Source organism: Hydra vulgaris, chromosome 02 (genome assembly GCF_038396675.1).
Source record: "Hydra vulgaris chromosome 02, alternate assembly HydraT2T_AEP".
Taxonomy (NCBI): Eukaryota; Metazoa; Cnidaria; class Hydrozoa; order Anthoathecata; family Hydridae; genus Hydra; species Hydra vulgaris.
In genome coordinates this window covers 57,317,094-57,340,593 of record NC_088921.1, presented here as the reverse complement: position 1 = coordinate 57,340,593, position 23,500 = coordinate 57,317,094, and the positions used below count along the sequence as shown (strand labels likewise).

At 26.2% G+C, this 23,500-nt stretch overlaps 1 protein-coding gene across 1 annotated transcript in view; it reads right to left on the bottom strand.

Annotated features, from left to right (window-relative positions):
* LOC100207503 (DENN domain-containing protein 1B) overlaps positions 1–23,500 on the bottom strand; it is a 53,752-nt gene that overhangs the window by 13,187 nt on the left and 17,065 nt on the right. The window contains exons 7-15 of the mRNA XM_065791470.1: positions 22,575–22,670; positions 22,200–22,253; positions 20,973–21,034; positions 18,144–18,192; positions 5,484–5,533; positions 3,129–3,179; positions 2,163–2,208; positions 1,841–2,077; positions 1,296–1,324 (exon numbers count right to left, since the gene is read on the bottom strand). Of these exons, the coding sequence (XP_065647542.1) occupies positions 1,296–1,324; positions 1,841–2,077; positions 2,163–2,208; positions 3,129–3,179; positions 5,484–5,533; positions 18,144–18,192; positions 20,973–21,034; positions 22,200–22,253; positions 22,575–22,670 (674 nt within the window). The remainder of the gene's footprint in view (positions 1–1,295; positions 1,325–1,840; positions 2,078–2,162; positions 2,209–3,128; positions 3,180–5,483; positions 5,534–18,143; positions 18,193–20,972; positions 21,035–22,199; positions 22,254–22,574; positions 22,671–23,500) is intronic.

The window sequence follows — 23,500 nt, the reverse complement described above, 5'->3', positions numbered from 1 at the left end:
TTTTAACAGTTATACAACATCTATTACAATTATAATACTGTTAATTGTAATATCTATAATACTGTTATAAACTTTTATATATATATTTTATAGATATATTTTTTTAAAGAACAAAAAACATAATTTAAAATTTAAATTTTGCTTTAATATAAAATTAAAAATATTATAAATATCTAAGATACTTAAAATATAAAATAATTTTTGTATTTAAAATAAAAAGCAATATAGATCATCATTAGAAATATGTTCACAGGAAAATATAAAAGGAAAGAATATGAAAATATAAAGTATGAAGTAAAGTTAAAAAAATTGTGATAAATGTTTAAATGAAGACTCCTTTTGTTGTTAGCATATTAAAAAAAAATAAACTATTGTTATCATCATTTGTATTACAAAGGATGGTACAAAAGTTTGGTTTTAAAAGCATAGAGAGCTTTTCATATACAATGACATTGAAGTGACATTGACAAATTGCAGGATGGAGATGCAAGTAACCATCTTTTTTATATAAATTATATTACTGCAGGCAAATAAATTTTAAAGCATTTTACTTGAATATATTATTTTCATTAAATATTTTGCTTAGATGCGTTGAAAAACACTTGAAAAAGTTCAGCAATGAGCTACTAAGATTAGACAGGCAATGAGTCAACACAGCTATGAAGTAAGACTAATTAAACTCAACCTAACTAATTTAACTGTGCGCTGACAAAGAGGCCACCTCATTTAGGAATTTAAAATCATAAAAGAAATCTACAAACTGAAAGAGTGTGTTCGAACATGAAAACCAAGAGCTGGTCATAGGACAACTTAGAAAAGAACCAGTGGCTCATCCATTGAGAGGCTACTGCTGTGAGATGATAAGTTCACATTGCAGCTTATTTTAACTACCGAGATGTGTTAAATAAAACAAACAGATCTATTAATTAAATAACATTTTTAGCAGAAAATTAGACATCTCAACAGTATTTTACAAATTTGGTCTTGTACAACATGATGATGATATGAAGCCATCTTATTTTCTCTCAACACAAAACTCAGCTGATAAAAATTCATGATTGAGACAAGAATGATCAAGACCAAAAATTAAATTCAGAACATTAAAGTCTGAAACTTTAATTTTAAAACACTTTGTTGTTTAAAAATTAAAGTTTCAGACTTTAATATTCTGTTGTTTTAAAATAAAAGTTCATTCCTACTTACATCAAAATATTAATGAGATACCAAATAAAATTTTTTTAGTTAAATATATTTAATTATATTTAATTTTAATACAAATAAATAATGACTCTTACATTTCATCATCAAAAACAATGCGACCACCCTATGAAAAAAATATAAATCACTAAAATATAAATATATACATTTTTTTAAGGATTAACAAAAAAATTATTTACTAATAGATTGCTGTAAAAATACTTTTTTTATAAAATACTGAATATATATATGAAAGAAAAGTTTGCTGCCCCATGCCAAACCCTTAGTCAATGTAACAGCATTCCTTTGCGGAAGCAGGCTGTAAAATACTTAATGTATGAACTCAAGCTCAAGCAACTTCCTGTTTTTGTATGATGTCATCCTGGTGCGTCTAATACTGCATTTATATATGTATATGTGTGTGTATATATATATATATATATATATATATATATATATATATATATATATATATATATATATATATATATATATATATATATATATTACTGCATACTTTTTTAAATTGTTTACATCTTTTATTATAAATAATAATAGTAAACAATGATTTTATTTTATTAGAAAACATTTAGCCTGTTTTTCCTTACTTAATCAGCAATAGCATTAGGATTTATAATAATACCTTTGGTGTATCTATGAACTTCAATGCATCTCTATATCCACCGATCAAATCAGCAAGTGCTTTTAAAAATAACTGTGACACATACTTATTTAACGCTTTATCTGTTCGCTGAAGGTGTTTGTGTAAACGCTTTGTGATCTTTGAAGGAAAACATTCCATATCTTTTTGATCAAATTCAATTTCATTAGTATCAGCATTTAATATGACAACCTCATTCATTGGCATTTGTCGAACTTTCTAAGCAATGATGTTAGTTCAAATATAATTACTTAACATATTTTTTAATTAAAAGAGATGAATACAATTGATCAAAATGACTTACGGCCATCATTGAAGAATGTATACCAAGCAAAAAAGGCATAGGTGCACTAAAATACAATTTTTCATAAAAACCGGATACATTAAAGAAATATATTAAAACTTAGTCTCTCTTTTATAACACTCATGCAAAGTTGTCAAAAAAGAATTCTTAGTAGAAATGACTTTATAAAACTTAGCACTTAGTGAACATTACAAATATCTAGTAAAATATTTCAAATTTATATTATTCAAACTTTTATAGTGTATGAAACTAGTTTAAAAAAAAAAGAATAATCGAAATTTTGTAAATTTTTAAAACAAATCCAAGCGAACTAAATTTTGGTCTTTCTTCCGAGTAAACTGAACAGCACACTTTAAACTTAATAGCTTGAACTTTCATGTTATTTAGCGTAAATTCAATTCAAAAATTCATATTAAACTGAATACTTCATGTAAATAAATTAATTACAATCAATACTCTTATTTTTTTTCATGATATTTCACCTAATTTTCAATAAGTGTTGTTATAATATATTTATTAACTTACAGCCAACTAAAATAAAAAAAATATATACACATAAATAAAGGGGGAAATTAAAAATTAAAAAAATTAGTTTTAATTTTTTTAAGGCATTTTATATTCTGAATATAAAAGATAATGAAAGATGATTGAGCCCCGCTAGAATCCCTTTCTAGCAATAAGATATAAAGGGTATAGAGAAAAAAGAAATTACTATTTGCAACTTTCTCAATCAAAAGTTTATTTTTAGCCTCTAAATAACTAAAGAAATTAAAAAATTTTCAAATTAAAGAATATTTTCAAATTCATATTTTTAAAATTGTAAAAAAGCTTTCAAGCAATAGTTTGAAGATTTTTAATTTATGCAATAATTCATATAATTTCAATAAAATTTTATTAAGTAAAAATGGTTAATAAATAAAACCATTTTTGCAAATGTAATTAAAAGATAGAAACAAATTTACATACCAGCAGTAGTCTAACAAATGCGGAGGAAGTATAGGTACAAAAATATGTTGCCTAAAATTAAAAGGTAATAAAAAAGGTAAATGGTAATAATTGCTCAAAATGTTTTTAGAAAACAATAGCATTATTTATAGAGTTTGAAAAAAGTTTTTTTTAAAGGTTTTTTAGCATTTTGAAAACTAGAGTACCACAACAATTTAACCTAAATTAGCTGTTAAAAGGTTATTTAGCAATTTGAAAACAAGGGTACCATAACAATTTAACCTTAATATAGGTGTTAAAAGGTTATTTAGCGATTTGCAAACAAGGGTACCATAACAATTTAACCTTAATATAGGTGTTGAAAGGATAAAAAGCAATGCACATAAAGTACAAATTACCAGAAAGGCTATTGGACAAAGATCGCACTGATTAACTTTTTGGAAATTTGTTTACATATATCAAATGTCCAAATTACACAGGTCAACAAAAAATAAAAGGTTTTTTTTGTTGCTGAGCAAACAATACTTTTTTTGTATAGCATATCTCATTTCGATTTAAAATATGCAACCTTTTTATCATGTCAAATTTTGAAGATATTTGGGTTCAAATCCTTAGCATTTGGGGTAAAATCCCTAATATTGTCAAAAATAAATAAATTTAATCAACAAAAATATTTCAATCTGGGTTTCAAAAGAAGTGTATTTTTATAGAGATTTTAGAAAGAATATTTGTTTGTAATAAAAACAAACATTTTCTTAAAATTATTTTAATAGTATTTAGCGTTTTTTTACTATAATTTTTTTAGTAACATTTACTTTCTTACCTTTTTTTGCTAATATTTACTTCTTTTAATAAAACTTACTTTCAATAATATTAAAAACAATTATGTTTACTAAAATCTCAATAAAAAAGCGCTTCTTTTGAGACCCAGCTTGACTTATTTTTGAACAAATTTTTTTACCCCAAATGCTGAGAATTTAAATGCAAATATTTTCAAAATTTGGCGTGATTAAAGTAAAAGGGTTGCATACTTGAATTCAAAGTGAGAAATGCTATACTTAAAACATTTTGTTTGCTCGACAACAGAGAAAAAACCTTTTTTTTTTTGTTTATCTCTGTAGTATAGAGAGTTATCATAAACATAAGTATAGAGAGATATTTGATGTTGAACTTCATATAAATTACTCAAGACCACATTTACATTGGTTCTCAAGACCACATTTAGATTGCTGTGATTAGAATAAATCTAGAAATGGAGAAAGAATCTACCACTTAAGCAGATAATAAAACAAATTTGAATAGCTTATCAAGAAAGACAGGTTGAGAGCAAATATGAGTTGTTCTTTGATTTAGAGATGTATTTGAACTTTCAAATAAATCTCTATATCAAAAATAAAAAAATAAAATATTCATTTTCGTTTTTTTTTCCAACATGCAGAGAATCACACGAAAACTAACTAGAAATATAAGCAGTTTGAAAAAAGGTCATAAAAGGATCCCCAAGTGCCGAAACAAGTTGTCTTTATATTCAAAAAAATGTTAAAAAACAAACTCTTTGGCCAAAATATTTTAATTAAAACTAAATAAATGCATATCAATAAAACAAAAATTGTTATTTTAGCCAAAAGTTGCCTTCTCTATCTTTTTTTTGGTTCTCCGAGTCTTTATAATATACACTGCAATCTGCAGACTGTATAATTTATTTCATGTGCATTTAATTCATAACAGTTTCAGTATATGATGTCATTGTGGATTTGTTTTAAGACATTGAAGTATTTTTTGTTAAACAATTAGAAAATCATTTTCGCCCCAGGCGTCATGAAAGCTCTCAGTGGACTTGCAAATGACTAGTACAAGAATTTCATCAAAAACATATTAAAAAAACTGTAAAATACAACAACAACAAAGAACTTTTCCCATAATCATGATCATGGGAAAAGACACTTAACTTTGAGATTTAAGTACTGAAAGAAGACACAGTTTCACAGTGAGACAAAGAGGAACTCTTAAACACCTTGCAATATGCAATAAAAAATATTGTAATAAATTAAAAAGCCACAACTTTGGCTTACATCATAAAGTGTCATAAAAAAAAGTTAATGACTAATTTTTTTTTGGCTTGTGCAGAAATAAAAGGTTTTGAAGCATTTTTTATGGTTCTGTCAATTTGTTAATGATTTAACTAAAAAATTAAATAAGTCCCTTGATTTCACCTTTTTATTTATTCTTTATTATTCAACCTACTTTCCTATTTTTTGGTCTTATTTTTCCATCAGTCTTGTTTTCTTCATCTGTGAAGAATTAAGACAATAAGCTTAATCTAATTAAATATCAAAATTAACATATTTAAAATTAACATGTTTAAATGACAAATACCATTGCATTGGATAGAGAAGAGCTACTGAACCATGTACCACAGCAGTAAGCTGCAAAAAAAAATAGATATAAAATATACAAAAGTTTACAAATAAAAAAATAAGACTGATTTACAAAACCATAAATTTGTATTAACCTTTTTATCAACTTTTTATTTATAATAACTGAAAAATGACTGACTGGAAAATCGATATGTGGAAGGTCATAAAGATCTTAAATGCATGGATGCATATACAGTATTGTGGAAATTAATTGCATCAATTATTCTGTGCTTTCTATAATTTAACTGTGATTAGAAGGATAAACAAATTTAAAAAAAGTAAATAAACAAAGATGGACACTACACCAAGAAAAAGATCTAAAATATTAACTTTACTTCAATATTCTGATAAATCTCAACGGGAGATAGCCACATTATGTTCAGTAAACCATCAACAGTTAGCCAGGTTAAGAAGGATTACATTGCATTGTATCGAAAATGTGGTCGAAAACAAAAGACCGCAGAATGAGATGACCGATATCTGATGCTGGAGAGTATCAAAAATCAAAAAAAGACAAGTGACCAACTAATGAATGATTTAGCTACACATGACATCCATGTCTGCTCGAGTACTGCGCAGAGGAGGTTGATAGCTGTTAGAAGATTTGCCAGAAAACCTTTTAAAAAATTATTACTTACAGATGTCATGAAGAAGAAGCGTTTCTTGTGGGCAAAGGAATACAAAAAGTGGACTAAAGAACAATGGAGAAGGGTAAGACAAAATGTGTTTATTAAATCTACAGCTATTTTATTTATTATAAATATATAATCATACTATTTTTAAAAATTGAAGCTATTAAATTGAAGAGACTTGATAACAGTTAACTTGTTTATTTATTGATTGCAGGCTTTATTTTCGGATGAATTACATTTTGAAGTGCAAGGCCAGCAGTCACAGTTTGTTCGTCATTCTGATGGTGAGCCTAAACATTTAATTCCAGAGATGTTAAAAGTGTTTTCAAATGGAAACAGAATATTACAGCAGGATTTAGCCACATGCCATACATCCAATAAAGTCAAGAAATTCATGGTAAAAAATAATATTAAAACACTTAGATGGCCTGGCAACTCCCCAGATCTTAATTCGATTGAGAATCTCTGGGCAATTGTAAAAAAAAGACTGCGAAAACATGACTGCACAAATAAAACTAAGCTTACCACCACTATCCTTCAGATTTGGATTGAAGACACAGAAATCCAAAACATTTGTAAAAATTTAGTGGATTCCAGGCCAAATCGTGTGCAGAAAGTCATAGCAGCACGAGGAGGACACATAAAATATTAGTGCATGAGATTTTATTAAATTAGAGTAAGGAAACTTAAAATTTCCTGGATTTTTTTCTTTTTAATTTTGATACAATTAATTTGCACAATACTGTATATATATATATATATATATATATATATATATATATATATATATATATATATATATATATATATATATATATATATATATATATATATATATATATGCACCCATACATTTAAGATCTTTATTACCTTCCACATGATGATTTTCTAGTCAGTCATTTCTTGAAAACACAGAGGTTTTAAAAAAGTACCAAAAGTGCTCATACTAGCCAAACTACTTGGTAATATGAGCACTTTAAATTAGCTTAAAATAACATTAAGTAAAAAAATATACCAACCTGATAGTTAGAACTAATTTGTGAAATAATATGATTCATTATTAACAAAACATTTTGCATTAAAAGATCAAATTTAAGTCACTTTTTATTGAAACAATACTACTTTGTTTTATGCAAAAAAAAAAAAAAAATTGTTATTATTTCAATTTTATTAACTCAAACCATTAAACAATAAAATTAAAAATTTTTTGAATTTAAATTACAGAAATTTAATTAGTATTGTTGAAATATTAAAACTTTTTACTATGTTTTGTTTTTATTCAAAAAGCAATTAAAACCACTGCAATTTTTAGATATCATTATGTTACACAAAAATGATATCTTTAAAAAAAATCAAAACTAAATGTTTCTATACATTTTTTTTCCAAACAAAAATGGAATGGATTTTTAGCTAACATATTTTTCTTTGTAAAAAAATTAAATTTCATTATTTTAGCATCAAATTTCCGCGCCACAGATTTATTCATGCGTGATGATCTAAATATCTCTCTCTTCTCTCTCTCTTTTTCTCTCTCTCTCTCTCCCCCTCTATATGCATGTATGTATGTATGTATGTATGTATGTATGTATGTATGTATGTATGTATGTATGTATGTATGTATGTATGTATGTATGTATGTATGTATGTATGTATGTATGTATGCATATATATATATATATACATATACATATATATATATATATATATATATATATATATATATATATATATATATATATATATATATATATATATATATATGCATTTACATACATATATATATTATTTATTTTATCCATTTATTTAACCATAAAATATAGAAATTTACAATAATATTTTATAAACTTACATAAATAAGGTTAGGTGTCACTCATATAGTTAAAAACTAGTCAATGGAGTGACACCTAAAAAAAAAAAAAAATAAAACACAGAAAGAATTATAAATAAGAAAAAAAAATTAAAAAAGAAAGGAAAATAAAGCACTAATAAATAAAGATGATATTAATAATGGCAATAATAATATAATAAAAATAATAATGTTAATAATAATGTGAATAAAAAAACAAATAGTAACTATATCATGATAACTTTACTAAAAATTATAACTAATGATAAAAACAATGATAAAAATAATTATAGTAAAGTTTATAACTATGACAGAAATTAATAAAATAAACATAACAATTGCAAAAATTAGGACAATAACCATAAAAACTATTACTACAATTGAACCACTATCACTATCATAAATAATATTAATAAGATTTATAAAACAAAGCAAAATTAATGATAATAGTAATATTAGTAGAGTTAAAAAAGACAGTATAAAATAAAAGTATAAATAGTTTTATAAATACAGTAATATATAAAAAAAGCAATAATAATAAAAGATAAAATTAATATTCATTAAATATATACTCAAATATGAATTTCTTAATTTGGTTTTGATTGAGAAGAAGAATGTTAGTAGTAAAAGGGTATTTAGTTAAAATCTTTTTTTTTATAAATGGTATTTATTTGGTTCCAGTGAGAAATACATTGATGTTTAATAGAGAGCTTGCCATATTTGATAGTGTTAAAAAAAGGAAGTGTGCAAGTTAAAATTTTCAGTATTTCGAGTGTAATATTTGTGTGTGTCACTTGTTTTAATAAAAAATTATTGAATGAATTTGGCAGTTTATTTTGAAGAAAATCAATCACAAAGACACAATTATAAAGCTTTACAAGATCTTGAAATTTTAGAATTTTTAATTCAGAAAACCTATTTTCGATATTAGATCGTAAGGGAGATAATGTCATAATTCTTAAGGAAGTGCGTTGTGAACTGTTTATACGATGTAATAGAAAACTACCATTTTGACCCCAAACAGTGCAACAATAACTTAGATGTGAAGAGAATAAGGAATAGTAAATTGATATTAAAACATGTTGAGGAACATAGTGTCGTATTAATGACAGCATACTATTGGCACGTGAGAGCTTTTTATTTAATTGATAGTACCATGATAGGTTTTTGTCAAGAAATATCCCAAGATATTTTATATATTTAGATGGGAAAAGTCTTTTACCATTAATTCTAATTTTCACATTATTACTACTAATCTTTTTTTGTGGAGGGTGAAAAATAATAAATTCAGTTTTATTGATATTTAGGAAAAGATGGTTACTATTTAACCAATGACAAAAATGATGGAGATCTGAATTAACTTTTTTACAAAGTTGCGCGAGTGATTTATTTATGCATAGAAGATTAGTGTCGTCAGCAAAATGATAAACAATCGAATTATTTATAGAGTGAGGCAGATCGTTAATATATATTAAAAACAGTAAAGGTCCTAGAATAGAACCCTGTGGTACACCATACTTAATAACTTTACATGTGGATTGAAACCCATTAATCGAGACAAACTGAGTACAATTGTTAATATAGGATGAAAACCAATCATTAGCGATACCCCGTATACCATAGTGATACAATTTTTCAGTTAAAATCTTATGGTCAAGAGTATCAAATGCTTTTCGGAGATCAATAAATACGCCACAGGCAAAAGAACCACTATCAATTGCACCATGAATCATTTCAGTAATGCTAATAAGTGCATGGGAAGTAGAATGTTTTAAACGAAATCCAAACTGACGGCCGTAGAGACACTTAGAATTATTAAGAAAGTGGTAGATACAAGAATACATTAATTTTTCAAGAACTTTGCTGATATTTGATAATAATGATATTGGTCTATAGTTATTGCAGTCAAGTTTTGAGTCCTTTTTATGAATTGGTTTAACAAATGCAGTTTTAAAAATATTAGGGAATATACCAGTAGCGAATGAGAGATTAAATAGTTTAGACAGTACTGAGGAAATATCATTAGCAAGAAGTTTTAGAATAAAGGTTGGAATACTGTTTGGACCAGAAGCCTTGCCATCATTTAGAGAAAGAATAACTGATATTATTTCATTTTTTTCAGTAGGTTTAATGAAAAGAGAGTCAGGGTTTGATATTTTTACATACTTATGGAAGTCAGTACGAGATGAACAAATTTTTTTTTTCAGTTCTTCAGGGATTGAAATAAAAAAGGAGTTGAAAATTTCCGAGATTTTCACTGGATCATTGATAATGGTGTTGTCTGAAGATATACAAGATGTATATGAGATATCATTCGAGCGTATATTCAAAAGAGTTCTAATACCCTTCCACGTAGCTCTCAAACTATTGCTATTGGTAGTAAAGTAGTTAGAATGGTGGTTTTTTTTGCTTCTTTGAATAAGTGTTACAAGTAAATTTCTATAGGTTTTGTAAGTTTTTTCAAGAATTAGTTTGTCATGAAGATTTTTTGTTTTAAGGAACTTCTTAAATATATTGTTTCGTTTTTTTATCGAGGTTAAAATTGCTGAAATAATCCATGGTTTAAGCTTCGACTTAAGCCACGTTTACTAAGTTTTTTTAGTGGTGCGTGTTTGTAAGAGAGTTAAAGGTAGTGAAGAAATCTTCATTTGATTTATTTGTATTACTATTGGAAACTTTGACTACTTTATCCCAGTTGATTTCCAAATAATCATTCCTGAATTCTTCACTATTTAATTTTTTGAAGTTACGAAGAATAATATTGCTTTTTCAAGATTTAATAATTATTTTTTTTAAAGATGAATAAATTAGAAACTGTGGCAAATGAACCGATCTTCTAATAGTTAGATTGCCGGAAAAAATATCTTTAGAAGTTGAATTAGAAAATATATTATCAATTAAAGTACTTGAGTGATTGGTAATTCTTGTGGGTAAAGATGTAAAAGGAAGAACGTTATTTGAAGAAATGGCATTCAAATACTCAGAGATAGAATTATCTGAGGTTGCTTTTATAAGATCGATATTAAAATCACCCATTATAAAGATAATTTTATTTTTTTCAACAGCATGTTTTTCAAATAGAATAGCTAGATATGAAACAATAAATTCATTAATATCCATGTTAGGGTGGCCATAAACACAACCTACTATGATATTAGACTTTCTGGAGAAAATGATTTCAACAAAAACAGACTCTAAGAATTGGGGTTTATACATAAGTAAATCATTTCTAGATTTATAAACTAGTTTATTAGAAATGTAAAGTAGAGCACCTCCAAATGAAGTTTTTGTTGGCGTATGTTCATAAACATATCCACTAAGATTAATTGGAGTTGTTGGGAGTAAATCAGATTTCGGCTTTTTCTGTGACTCCGATTATACTAAATTCATAATTTATTAGAGATAAAAGTGAGGTTAATTCATCAAAATGTTTAACTAATGAAGCGATATTTAAATGAAATAGAGAAAAGCAATTAACTTTATATATAAATATATAAATATATATATATATAAATATATATATATATAAATATATATATATATAAATATATATATATATAAATATATATATATATAAATATATATATTTCTATTTGTAAAAAATATACTTATTTTTACAATATTTCGAGGGAATATTGATACCCTCGTTTTTATTTGTTATAATGGCTTTAAATATAGTTGATAACGAGGGTATCAATATTCCCTCGAAATAACATAAAAATAAATATATTTTCAACAAATAGAAATTAACCCAAAAAAGAAGTTTTATTTTAAAATATCTATACAAATAAAATCTATTGAAGATGTCATTTAAAATATATAAATATATATACATATATATATATATATATATATATATATATATATATATATATATATATATATATATATATATATATATATATATATATATATATACACACACATATATATATATATATATATATACATTTCTACTTCAACGTGTTTTTTTCCACCTAAAACAGCAATTTCAAATATTTTGAGTGCGTCTAATAGCGCTTCCGTTATAATATATATAATATATATATATATATATATACATTAGGGTGATGCAAAATTTGTAGGTTCAAAACTTTAGTTGTCCTCAAGCTTGCCCTTGTTCTATATGACAATAGTAGTTATTGGGCAAAATTTGAATCAAATCGGATGATATTTAGGGGTTGCCATGTTATGTCACATTTTGGTATAAGGTTACAAAAAGTAAAAAAAATATTTTTTATTTTTACATTTTTTATATTATATTACTGAATTATTTATTATCAATTTCTTATTGATAATAAATACTAAATACTATTATTAGGCAATAATAAATCAATCATCTTCATCATTCAACAGTCATCTTCATCAGGGTAGACTTTGATGCAACTGGAAATTCCTTCCGGTGAAGATCAACCAATCTAAGAAGAAACTGCTTTTGGTTTTCATCTTTCGTAACGCTTGAGTTAAAGGATGTTATAAGTGCTATGCCTCGTTCCGCGCAATCGTTGACGACTTTCATTTGACGAACCTTGTGCTTCATTTCAAGATATGTTGAATCCATATCCCACTCTGAAGATTCTTTCATTAAAAATGATTCAGCTTTTTCTTTTCCATTTTTCAAAATTAGATCGAAAAGTTCTGCGGTGCGTTGTGTGACGAAGGAAGACAATGGGCTGTGACAATCGAATGTGGCAGCATCAAGTCTTTTGAGAGATTTCTGCCTTGGCTGTTGTTTCAGGTTGTTTGCCATGTCTCTCTTGGTGTTGTTGTCGACACGGGAATCGAAGAAAGCCAATCCTATTAGATGTTCAGAAAAATACCAGAGGTGGCGATGCAAAACTTTTGCTGCATTAATTGCAATTGTACGATTTGGATATTCTTGAATCCGTTGAAGAAGCTTGGCATCATTGAATGGTGCTCGTTCAGCTAACGGAGCTTCATTCCAAAACTGTCCGTATACAAATGCCACAAAAAGACTTATATCTGTTATTCCTTTCTTTTCCTTTGCAGTAATAACAAATTGATCCTGAAACAAATATATCTTTATACAATATATAGCTTTTGCCATCCAACGTGCATTGTGTGTTGCACCTGGAGCCCGAAACTTCACTTTGAACTCCAATGTTGTAGTTGATCCTCCAAGGAAAATAAGGCACAAATTCAAGAGTTCTAAGTAATCATCCCTGGGTTGTTGACCTTTAATTGCTTCACTATAATATACTACCATTTCTTCACGGAGTTTGAGAAAAAAATCGCAGTTGTAAAATTCTTTATTCCCTATAGTGAACACCTCCTTGTTGATTGCTGGCCATTGTTTCTGGAAACGGTTAAAAATTCCAACTTCAGGTCCTCCACTGGTTCCAAATGCAGTCGTGAAAATGGTGGAAAGCATGACTTCAAACATATGGTGCCTGCATGCTATCCATATAAGATTACGGTCAAGATTCTGCTCCATTATTGTGCAGGCACCATTGTTCAACCCAGTGTTAGATGAAGTAGTATCAAAAACCAGTCCCCGAACAAATTCTTTTAATTTCCAGTCTTTAAGAGCCTTCATGCAAGCATCAGCCTGTTGCTCACCCGTACCTCGATCAATCTTTGGAACGCCCAGCAATTTTTCCACCCCACCACCAGTCACAAGGATGGCAATTCTATCCACTTTTTTTTGACCACCAGTGATATCAGGTAAGAGCTTTCCATCCCAATGCAGAAGAAGTGGATCATCAGGAGAGAAATCAACCTTGTCAGCTGTAGTCACCGCTTCACGAACAGATCGCCTTTTTCTGCGGATTGTGCTGTACGACAATGATAAATCTTTTACCGAGTGACCAAGAGCCTGAGACACTGTTCCAACCACGAAGAGTGCACGGCGATCAGAAATATTAACACGATCAAGAGATGATACAACATTATTTGTTAGAACTTTCATCTTCTTTTTCGTTGAACCACTTGTGCTCAGTGTGCTGGAAGCGGAAGGAGTCTGATATTCATCATCATCCGAGGAACTAGAGCTACTTTCACTCACAATGTCAACTGCTGATGAAGAAGAAATGAGTTCTGTTTTTTCCATCAGTTCCGCTTGACTTCTTTGACGCCTCAATTCCATTTTAGTTTCTCGGACTCGTTTCCGTGCCTCCCTAGCTGTTAAATTCCGATCAATTCCTGCCATACTACAACTTAATGGATCTTCTTGCTGCTGACGTAAAAATGCTTTATCTTCATCGTTTTTCATAACTTCTGATGCATTCTTGGTTGAAATATCAAAAAGTTCTTCAAGGTCAGCGTGGAAAATTCCTTCTTTCATTTGACAGCTGTCCAATTTTGATCCTCGGTGTTTTTTCAGCAGCAGATATTCGTCATAAAGTTTTTTTAACTTTCTTTCCGCATTGTCAATTCTTTGAGTTGGAATTTTTCCTCTCTCCCATATAACAAGAACTGCTTCAATTGTTGCCCGAATACTTTTTTTCACTTCTTGTTTCTCTTCTATATGATGGAAGAGCAACCTCCGAAGAACATCCCCTCTTGAAGGAAGTCTGGCAGTCGACAGAGTTTGTGTAGGTTTACCAACAAGCCACACCTCAGCAGAAGATCTAGTGGTTGCCATATTATCAATTTCTAAATTATAAATAAATAAACAATGAAAAAACAAATTTGAGAAATTTGAGAAAATCACAAAATTTTACCAATGGTTAATTCATCTTATAAAACATGGCAACCCCTAAAATTGCTTCTTTTAGTCTAATTTTTGGTACACATGATCCTAGGTGATAAAGGAACACAGGCAACCTTGAGGAGAATGTTTTTTGTGACATTTTTTTTTTCTATTACAATCTGAATCACCCTAATATACATATATATATATATATATATGTATATATATATATATATATATATATATATATATATATATATATATATATATATATATATATATATATATATATATATATATATATATATATATATATATATACCTATATGCTTCATGATAAACCTACTGACAGAGAAACAAGTTGTTGAAAAAAAAAATTAGATAAATGTTTTTACTAATTTATTATGTTCTGCAACATTGAGCACTTTATTTGTAGAATACACTAACATTATATATATAAATATATATATATATATATATATATATATATATATATATATATATATATATATATATATATATATATATATATATATATATATATATATATATATATATATATATATATATATATATATATATATATATATATAGGCTTGGTCGGGAATTAGTTGTTTTGAGAACATTTCAAAAAACAAACAAAAAAAGCGCAAAAAAGATTTTTTGGACCGATGAGAGACTGTTACAAAAAAAAAAAAAAACTAGAAAAAGAAATTAACTTCTAATGTGAAAAACTTAAAGCGAAATAAATTACGTTTAGAACAATTATTTTCGAAACATCGCTCTCTTAAAAAATTTTATAAAATTAAGCGACATTTCTTATATAAAGTAACATCTTACGATTGCTTAATAAGGAAACAAATGTTCTTTTACTTATTAAAGAGTTTAATACAGTTTTTATTTATATACTTGTGTCTTATTTCTAGTGCTGGATTAAGGAGGGTTGGGGTTCAAAGGGCCCCGCAATGTTAGGGGCCTCAAAATAGTCAAGAAGAATTTTTTTTTATCATTTTTATGCTGTGGCACATAAAAAGGCCTCCAATATAAAAATAGCCACCGGCCCCAAAATGTCTAACAAGATTCTAATAAAACTAACGCTAGCTTTAGTTTTGAGTTAAATTATTTTATAAATAAAAAGTTAATTTTTTTAATGATAATTTTGTTTTGCGTGAAAATTTTAACATATTTGAAACAATTTTTCTTACTAAGATGAACAAATCAAATAATTAAATCATTGAGTTACTGTAGAAATTAAACTAATTAGATTCAACTAAAAAGGTTAAAGTACATTATGAGGAAGCGGAACTGATTCACAATATCGTAATTATTGTTGAAAGTCTTTTTGTTTACAAAATAAATCGTAAAAAATTGCTTTAAAAGATTACATAATAAAAAACAGATACACAAAATTCCATTTACATAAAAAATACATACTTTTTAAATAAAAAATAAGAATATACAAATATACAAAATAAAAATACATATTTAATTAAAACATATATTTTTGTAAACAAATAATAATAGTTTAAAAGATTTACGGCTTTGCAGATGTGGCTGCGAGAATGAGCCATAGTATTAAAGTAATAGTTCGTTTGATAGTATATTATTAAACAATTTATGCTAGAGATATCAAAACTCAGCAAACTTCGAATAATACGATTTTTAAAACAATTCAACAGAAAACTCTAGATATTTATTTTGCTTAGCCAGCCTATTTTTTGAACCAATAGAATTAGTTTGTTCGTAGATTTGGCGGGTTTTTAGTGTTCGTGAATATTCTTTTTATTTGCACCAGATGTTTTAAGAACATTCAAGTTTATGTTTCCATGTATGTCCAAAAACAAAAAATTTTTTGTTTTACAAACATACACAAATTTAAATGTTCTCAAAACAACAACAAAATCTGGCCAATTTTTTGCAACTAAATATTATTTCCGTGGTCAGTAATCGAGAGCGTTTTTAACAAATTTTTTTTCTTTATCATTAATTTTTTAGATTGATCATAGAATAAACATCAGTTAAAAATGATTAACTACTTTTTTAACATTATGCGAAAATTTAGTTAAAGCAACAATGTTAAAAAAAAAATTTGATAGTTTTTTTTTAAAATTGTTGTTAAAAAATAGTTAAAAAAATTAATCATAAACCATTGCTAATCATTAAAAAAAAGAAACTAAATTGTGCAAAAGCAAACATAAGATGATAATGTTGTGTTTTAAGAAATAAATAATGTTTTAAGAAATAAATAGTATAAGTTTAAATATATATAGGTTTTTTTAAATAAGGAAATGTTTTTTTTCCAACCAAAATATTTAAATTTCATTGATAATTTTTTTTTATAACAATATTGTTTAATTAAAAGATATTTGATTAATACTTTATAAAGATAAAGAATTAAAATGATTCTTAATGTGGTTTTAAATTAAATTTAATTACCATTCAGTACTTTAAAATAGGCAATTGATGTAATTTAACTTTTAACAATGTAAATATGTTTATTGAGAAAGTCACATTTTTTTTAAAATTTATTTTTATAAGTCCTTATGGTCTTATCACTGAGCACCGTAGAAGAGCATTTAATAGGAAGTTCACGCCTCCTTCCCAACCGATGTCACAAAACTTGGTCAGAAGTGGGGTTTGAACCACGAGTCTTACATTTCTGAGGCAAGTGCGCTACCACTGCGCCATGTCTGCTTATATTGATTGTTGAATAACAGAATAAGGAATAATGTCGCAAATGAATTTAATGAATAGTATCGAAAAAAAAAACAACTGAATAGTGTTGCAAATGAATTGAAAGAATAGTATCAAAAACAAAAAAATGGAATAGTGTTGCAAATGAATCTAAGGAATAGTGTCGCAAACATAAAAAAGGAATAGTGTCGAAAATAGTGAAAACGAAATAGTGTTGCAAATAGTAAAATCGGAATAGTATCTCAAATAGTAAAAACAGAATAGTGTCGCAAATGAATCTAAGGAATAGTAATTATTATTTGCGACACTATTATGTTTTTACTATTTGCAACACTATTCTGTTTTCACTATTTGTGACACTATTCCTTTTTTATGTTTGCAACATTATTCCTTTTCTATTTGCAACACTATTCCTTTTTTTTTGTTTTCGACACTATTCATTAAATTCTTTTGCAACACTATTCCTTTTTTTTGCGACATTAAGCCATTTTAATACATTTGACATTCCAAAAATTCATTTTTCAACATTATTCCTGTCACCCTATATATATATATATATATATATATATATATATATATATATATATATATATATATATATATATATATATATATATATATATATATATATATATATATATATATATATATATATATATATATATATATATATATATATATATGTGCACACACAATTAAACATAAAAAGATGTTTAGAAATTTTCTGTTAAAGTTTTTATCAATTATAAATTTAAATACTTTTTTAAAGCTTAAAAAAAAATTAAAATTACGAACCAAACTCAGCTTCTCTGAGGTCACAATAATCCTTCTTTCAAACAGCATACTAAATTAAGTATTTTCATATAAATATCATATTTAATACTTTAATCATAATTTCCTATAGTATATAAAGTTTTATGACTAATTTGCTCTATATAATAAAAATAGATGGCATAACCAAAATAATAAAAACCATTTAACTATCAACTTAAACTTTTTAAAAATTTATTGATGTTGTTTTAATTAATACAAAAATAAATAATAAACAACTTTTTTGAATATGAATTTTTTTAATATCTTTGCCTTTTATTATTTCTTACTATTCTTCTTTTTTTTTATTTATCTTTATTATTCTTTTTCAAATTATCATTAAAATTTATATAACTGACACCAACAATGTCAATCTTTCTTTTTTGATTTATTATTATTATTTTAATTTCATATAATTTTTTTTTGTTAATATTAAAACTACATTTTTTTTTTGTGAAGATTAAACTTATATTAATTATAATCATCATTATTACTAGTAATAATTGATATAATTTTAATCTTTACAAAAAAAAAAAAAAATTAAGATAAAAACAGTATATGCAAAAAAGAAAGATTACCATTTAATACAATTTAACAAACTTGTAGATTAACATTAGTATCTGTAGTTTAACTTAGTATCTAAAATACATAATTTAAATCTTTTGTTAATTAAAATCTTTTTTAATAAACAATTATAAAAATTTGTTCATTTAAATTTGAAATATGTGACAAAAAGAATTTAGGAACTATTGAACTCATTTATTCAAGTTTTAATTACTTAAGTCTTTTCTCATTGACAGGTCAGGTGTATGGTCTCCATGATCACCCTGCAACTGGTGACAAGTAACCCAGTGTAACCTGTTCTGTGTCCTGCTGCCTTGTAGGATTTGCTTTCAAAGCAAAGGCTAGAAGAAGTAATCTTCCTTCCATCAGTACTATTTAATATCGGTCATGCCTGTAAAAAACATTTTTAAAATTTTTTGTGTGTCTTTTGTATAGTTGAAGGTGCCTTAGTTAAAGTGTTAGCTCACATGTAATTTACTTTATATGTATATTTGTGTTCAATCAAAACCTCAAGAAAAAAAAAACAGAAAAAAAAACTCTTTTTAACTACTCCAGGTCAAGTTCAGGATCATCAAGATCACCCTGCTATTGGTATCATGTAACCCAGTACTACCTTTCTCATGCCCTGCTGCCTTGTAGGTTGTGTTTTTTTAGGCAAAGGCTAGGAGAAACTAAATCCAACTTAAAATTCCCTTGGCTTGGAGCTTTTGGTTGAGTAAAAACTAGAGATGGTGTCTCGATAAAAATACTCATCTTAGGCAGATGTTAACTGCATCCAGCTACTGTCTTGTAGGAGGCCTCCTAGGCAAAAACTTAAGGAGTAAGCAGAATAATTTGATTTTGATAAAGTTTGGCATGCTGGTCTTCTCCATAAGCTTGCTTTATTTACTCTATTTTAAAGTTTTTGTGATTATCAAATAGTTTCTTTGTGAGTGCTATATTTAAGTCATCCTTGAAGGCCAATATTTTTCTTCATTTCCAGTATTTCTGGGGTACCTCATAGTGCTATCCTTGGTCTTGTTTTATTGCTTATCTACATTAATCATCTTCCAGACCACCTTACATCTAAAGTAGCTCTTTTTGCTGAGGAGCATAAAAAAGCGCTTTCCAAAAAAAAAAAAAAGCGTTTTATTTTAAATTACAACAAAACTTTTTTGTTCATTAGTTCAACTTTTATGAAAAAAGGCTTTTTTTTTTACCAGTTTTTTTAAAATTATTTTAATGAGTATTTATTCAAAGCATTGAATAATATTCTAGTTAAATATACTGTCAACCATTTTCCTTGCTCTATAACTCTATTTTTTTTTCTAGTAACTTCCAACTGAATAGTGTTTGCTGGCAACCATGTTGAAAAGCACATACCTTAATTTTATTGGTTTTGTTGTAAGGCAAAATATCAATTTTTTTCATATAGACAGAGGATGGAAATATTAGTTGATGGATTATAAAATTTGCATCAAATAATTTTACATTATAATATTAGATAGGTTTGTTTTTTATGCTTCAAAATTCTTTTAAAAATTTTCTGCTATTTTTATAATTAACCATGCATTAAACTTTACTGCATTGAAAAAAAAAAGAAGCAAAAACTATATTTCCATTTTTTATAAAAAAGAAGCAAAAACTATATTTCAGTTCTTTATAGTTTTTTTTTTACATATTGCATAAATACAAAAAGTGCAAAATGTACATAGTGTTATGTATAAAGTAATAAAAATAAATAATAATTAATAATAAGTAATTTTGTGTAAATTAACTAAAAATTTGATCATTTAAAAAATGATTGTCTGGTTTTCAATTTTTTTTCTATTTCAGCCAATCAATTTTGATTGTCAACTTACTGAATAGTTATTTTGAGCACTGTAACAACTTTAATCATTAATCTTTTTTATTTCTATACAGTTTCTATACACTATACAGTTTATATGTCTATATATGCTTATATATATTCTATACACTATACACTTTGTTATTTTAAAGTTTGATTTTTTATTTCTTTGCTTTTCATGTGCGAAAAAGTGTAAAGTACACTATGCATTTATTTCTTAATAGTTCATCAACTGAACTATTAAGGAACAAATGCAATGCATACTTTGACTACTGTTTTAAGGATAAGAGTGAATTTCAATAAGCAAGGATAAGCAAGTGGACATACATTAACAGTTTTTACATGTTAGTACAAAAGTAATTGTTTTAATTATTTTTCTAATAAAAAAATATACTATCCATTATCAATATATTAGGATCTACCTTACAAACAAATAAATCATGTTCATTGGCTGTATTTTTGCATAATATTCTGTCAAGTTTCTCTAAAATAAAACATGAAAAAAATAATAAATTGTTTATATATAGTAACTTGAATTATTAGGAAAACAAAAAATAAAAGAATGATCTTAGTAAATAATAGAATTGTTTTTTATTATCCTTTAAAAAATATATATATATATGTATATATACATATATATATGTATATATATATATATATATATATATATATATATATATATATATATATATATATCAGGGGCTATTCTAGACCATTTTCGATAGCGTTGATCATACTAGGGTGCCACCCAAATTGGCGCCCAAATACGATCATAGATTTTCCATTAAAAAACAATTTGTTTTGGCAACATTTTCAAATTGAGCTTTTGTAAGAGGGAAAATGTGGTTGATTACAGGCAAGAATGTCCATCTTAGTCAGCATCAATAAAAAGTTCTAGCTGTTTTGTTAATCTTAAACATATCCATGCTATTAGCTTTAAAATTTGAAACTAAAATGGACACAAAACAAATTTCCAAATTAAAAAAAGAATTCTGTAGTTTTTTAATATTACTGGCACATTTAAGGAAAGACTTGAACAGTTTTATATATTTATGGGAAAACTTAGCCAGGTTTACTGCAACTTCTCTTGGGATTATTGACTTATGTGATATCCAACATTACAATTTTCCTTTTCATTTTTAGATCAAATGTTTTCGAGGTCAAAACAATGCAAGGGCACACTATCTAATGACATGATATGCCATGTTTACAATGTCTTTTGTTTTTTATTGTAAATTTGTTGTTACAACCTCAAAGTTTCAAAATGCTTTCCTAGAATCCTGCTAATCCTCCTTCTTTCTAGATTCTTGCAAAAAAGTAAATAAAAAAAATAAACTTTGAGAGTTTTTTTATCATTAAAAAGTTTTGCTATTAAATAATTCAAAAAGTGACTCATCACTAAATACTTATTTTGAACAGTCTACTACAGACAAATGCAGCCTACCCTTTAACAACTTACCTGATCTAGATTAACTAAATTAGATTAGTTTGACTAACTAGAGACTAATTATGAATAATTCTTATGTTTAACTTTAAGGCTTGTTTGCCTTATAATTTGCATTTATGATTTTAAAATAATAGTTTAGTAACATAAAAATCAATACATTAGCAAATATAATAACCATTTAATTTCATATCTATTAACTTACATTTTCAGGTATGGATGGTAGTTTTCTTGTATCAGCAATTTTAATTGAGTATGTCTTGTATAAAAAAAAAAAATTTAATAACTTTTTTGTTAATGATTTTTAAATGCATTTGAATATTTTACTTAAATATATTTAATTACATAATTCATTATCTTATTTAAACATAATTAAGTATAAATTAATAACACATAATTAAAAATGCGTTATTTATTTGTACATACTGATGTGAATGGAATTTATTTAAACATTTTTAATAATTCTGCATATTCAATCAAAGTGTAAACTTGTTTAAATATTTGTGTATATTATGATATATTAAACTATGTGTTTATAAACTGTTTTTAAATAATAAGTAAAAAATAGAAGTAAAAATACTTGATCTTTTCCAGATACATTTAGTTTGATTGCCAACGTTGTTCCTGGATTAGGAATTGATTGACAGTAAAGAAGTTCTAAAAAATGCACACAATCCTGAAAAAATAAAATTTATGTTTTAAATTACAATCTCAATAATACATAGTCAAACAAAAAAAAAATTGAAGAAACAAACAAATTGACTTATGAACAAATTATGAACAGCTGATGAGTATTTATTTATATATATATATATAATGTATACATATTAGTGGTTCTAAAAACAACTTTTTTTAAAAATGTCTGCTGGCACCCCTTAAATGTGTTCCATATAATAAAATAATATTGAATTAAAAATTTTTTTGAATAAAAAATATTTTTAGGGGTTGCTACAGATCCTTGAACATTAAAGGGGTCACTAGTATTATCAAGAAAAAAAATTGTAAAATATGAATCATTTTAAAAATAAATCATTATTTTAGATTAGTGAACACTTGACAATTTAATTATTTAACCATAAAATTAAAAAAATTACAAATTTTATAAATTACAAAAATTATAATGTGGTTAACATGCTTTTTACAATAATTAACTTAATCTAAATAAATGCTGCATATACAATAGTTTTAGTTTAACGTGAATTGCTTAACGTGAAGGTGAAATCACCATTTTGTATGTAAATTGTGTACTGCGCAACGCTTTAACAAGGCCTGAATTTACCTGCCTTGTTAAAGTGTTGGTAATTTAAGACGTGTTTAAGATGTCTAAAAATACATATAAAAAAATCCTTATACATGATCTTAATACAAACCACCTTTAAAAATCCATCTATAATAGGGGCTAATAATAAGAGCAACTTTTTTTTTGGGGAGGGGAGGGGCAACAATTTTCAAGACCAGTACTGCCCAAACTATTGCTAGGTACGGCACTGGCATTGCCTATATTGG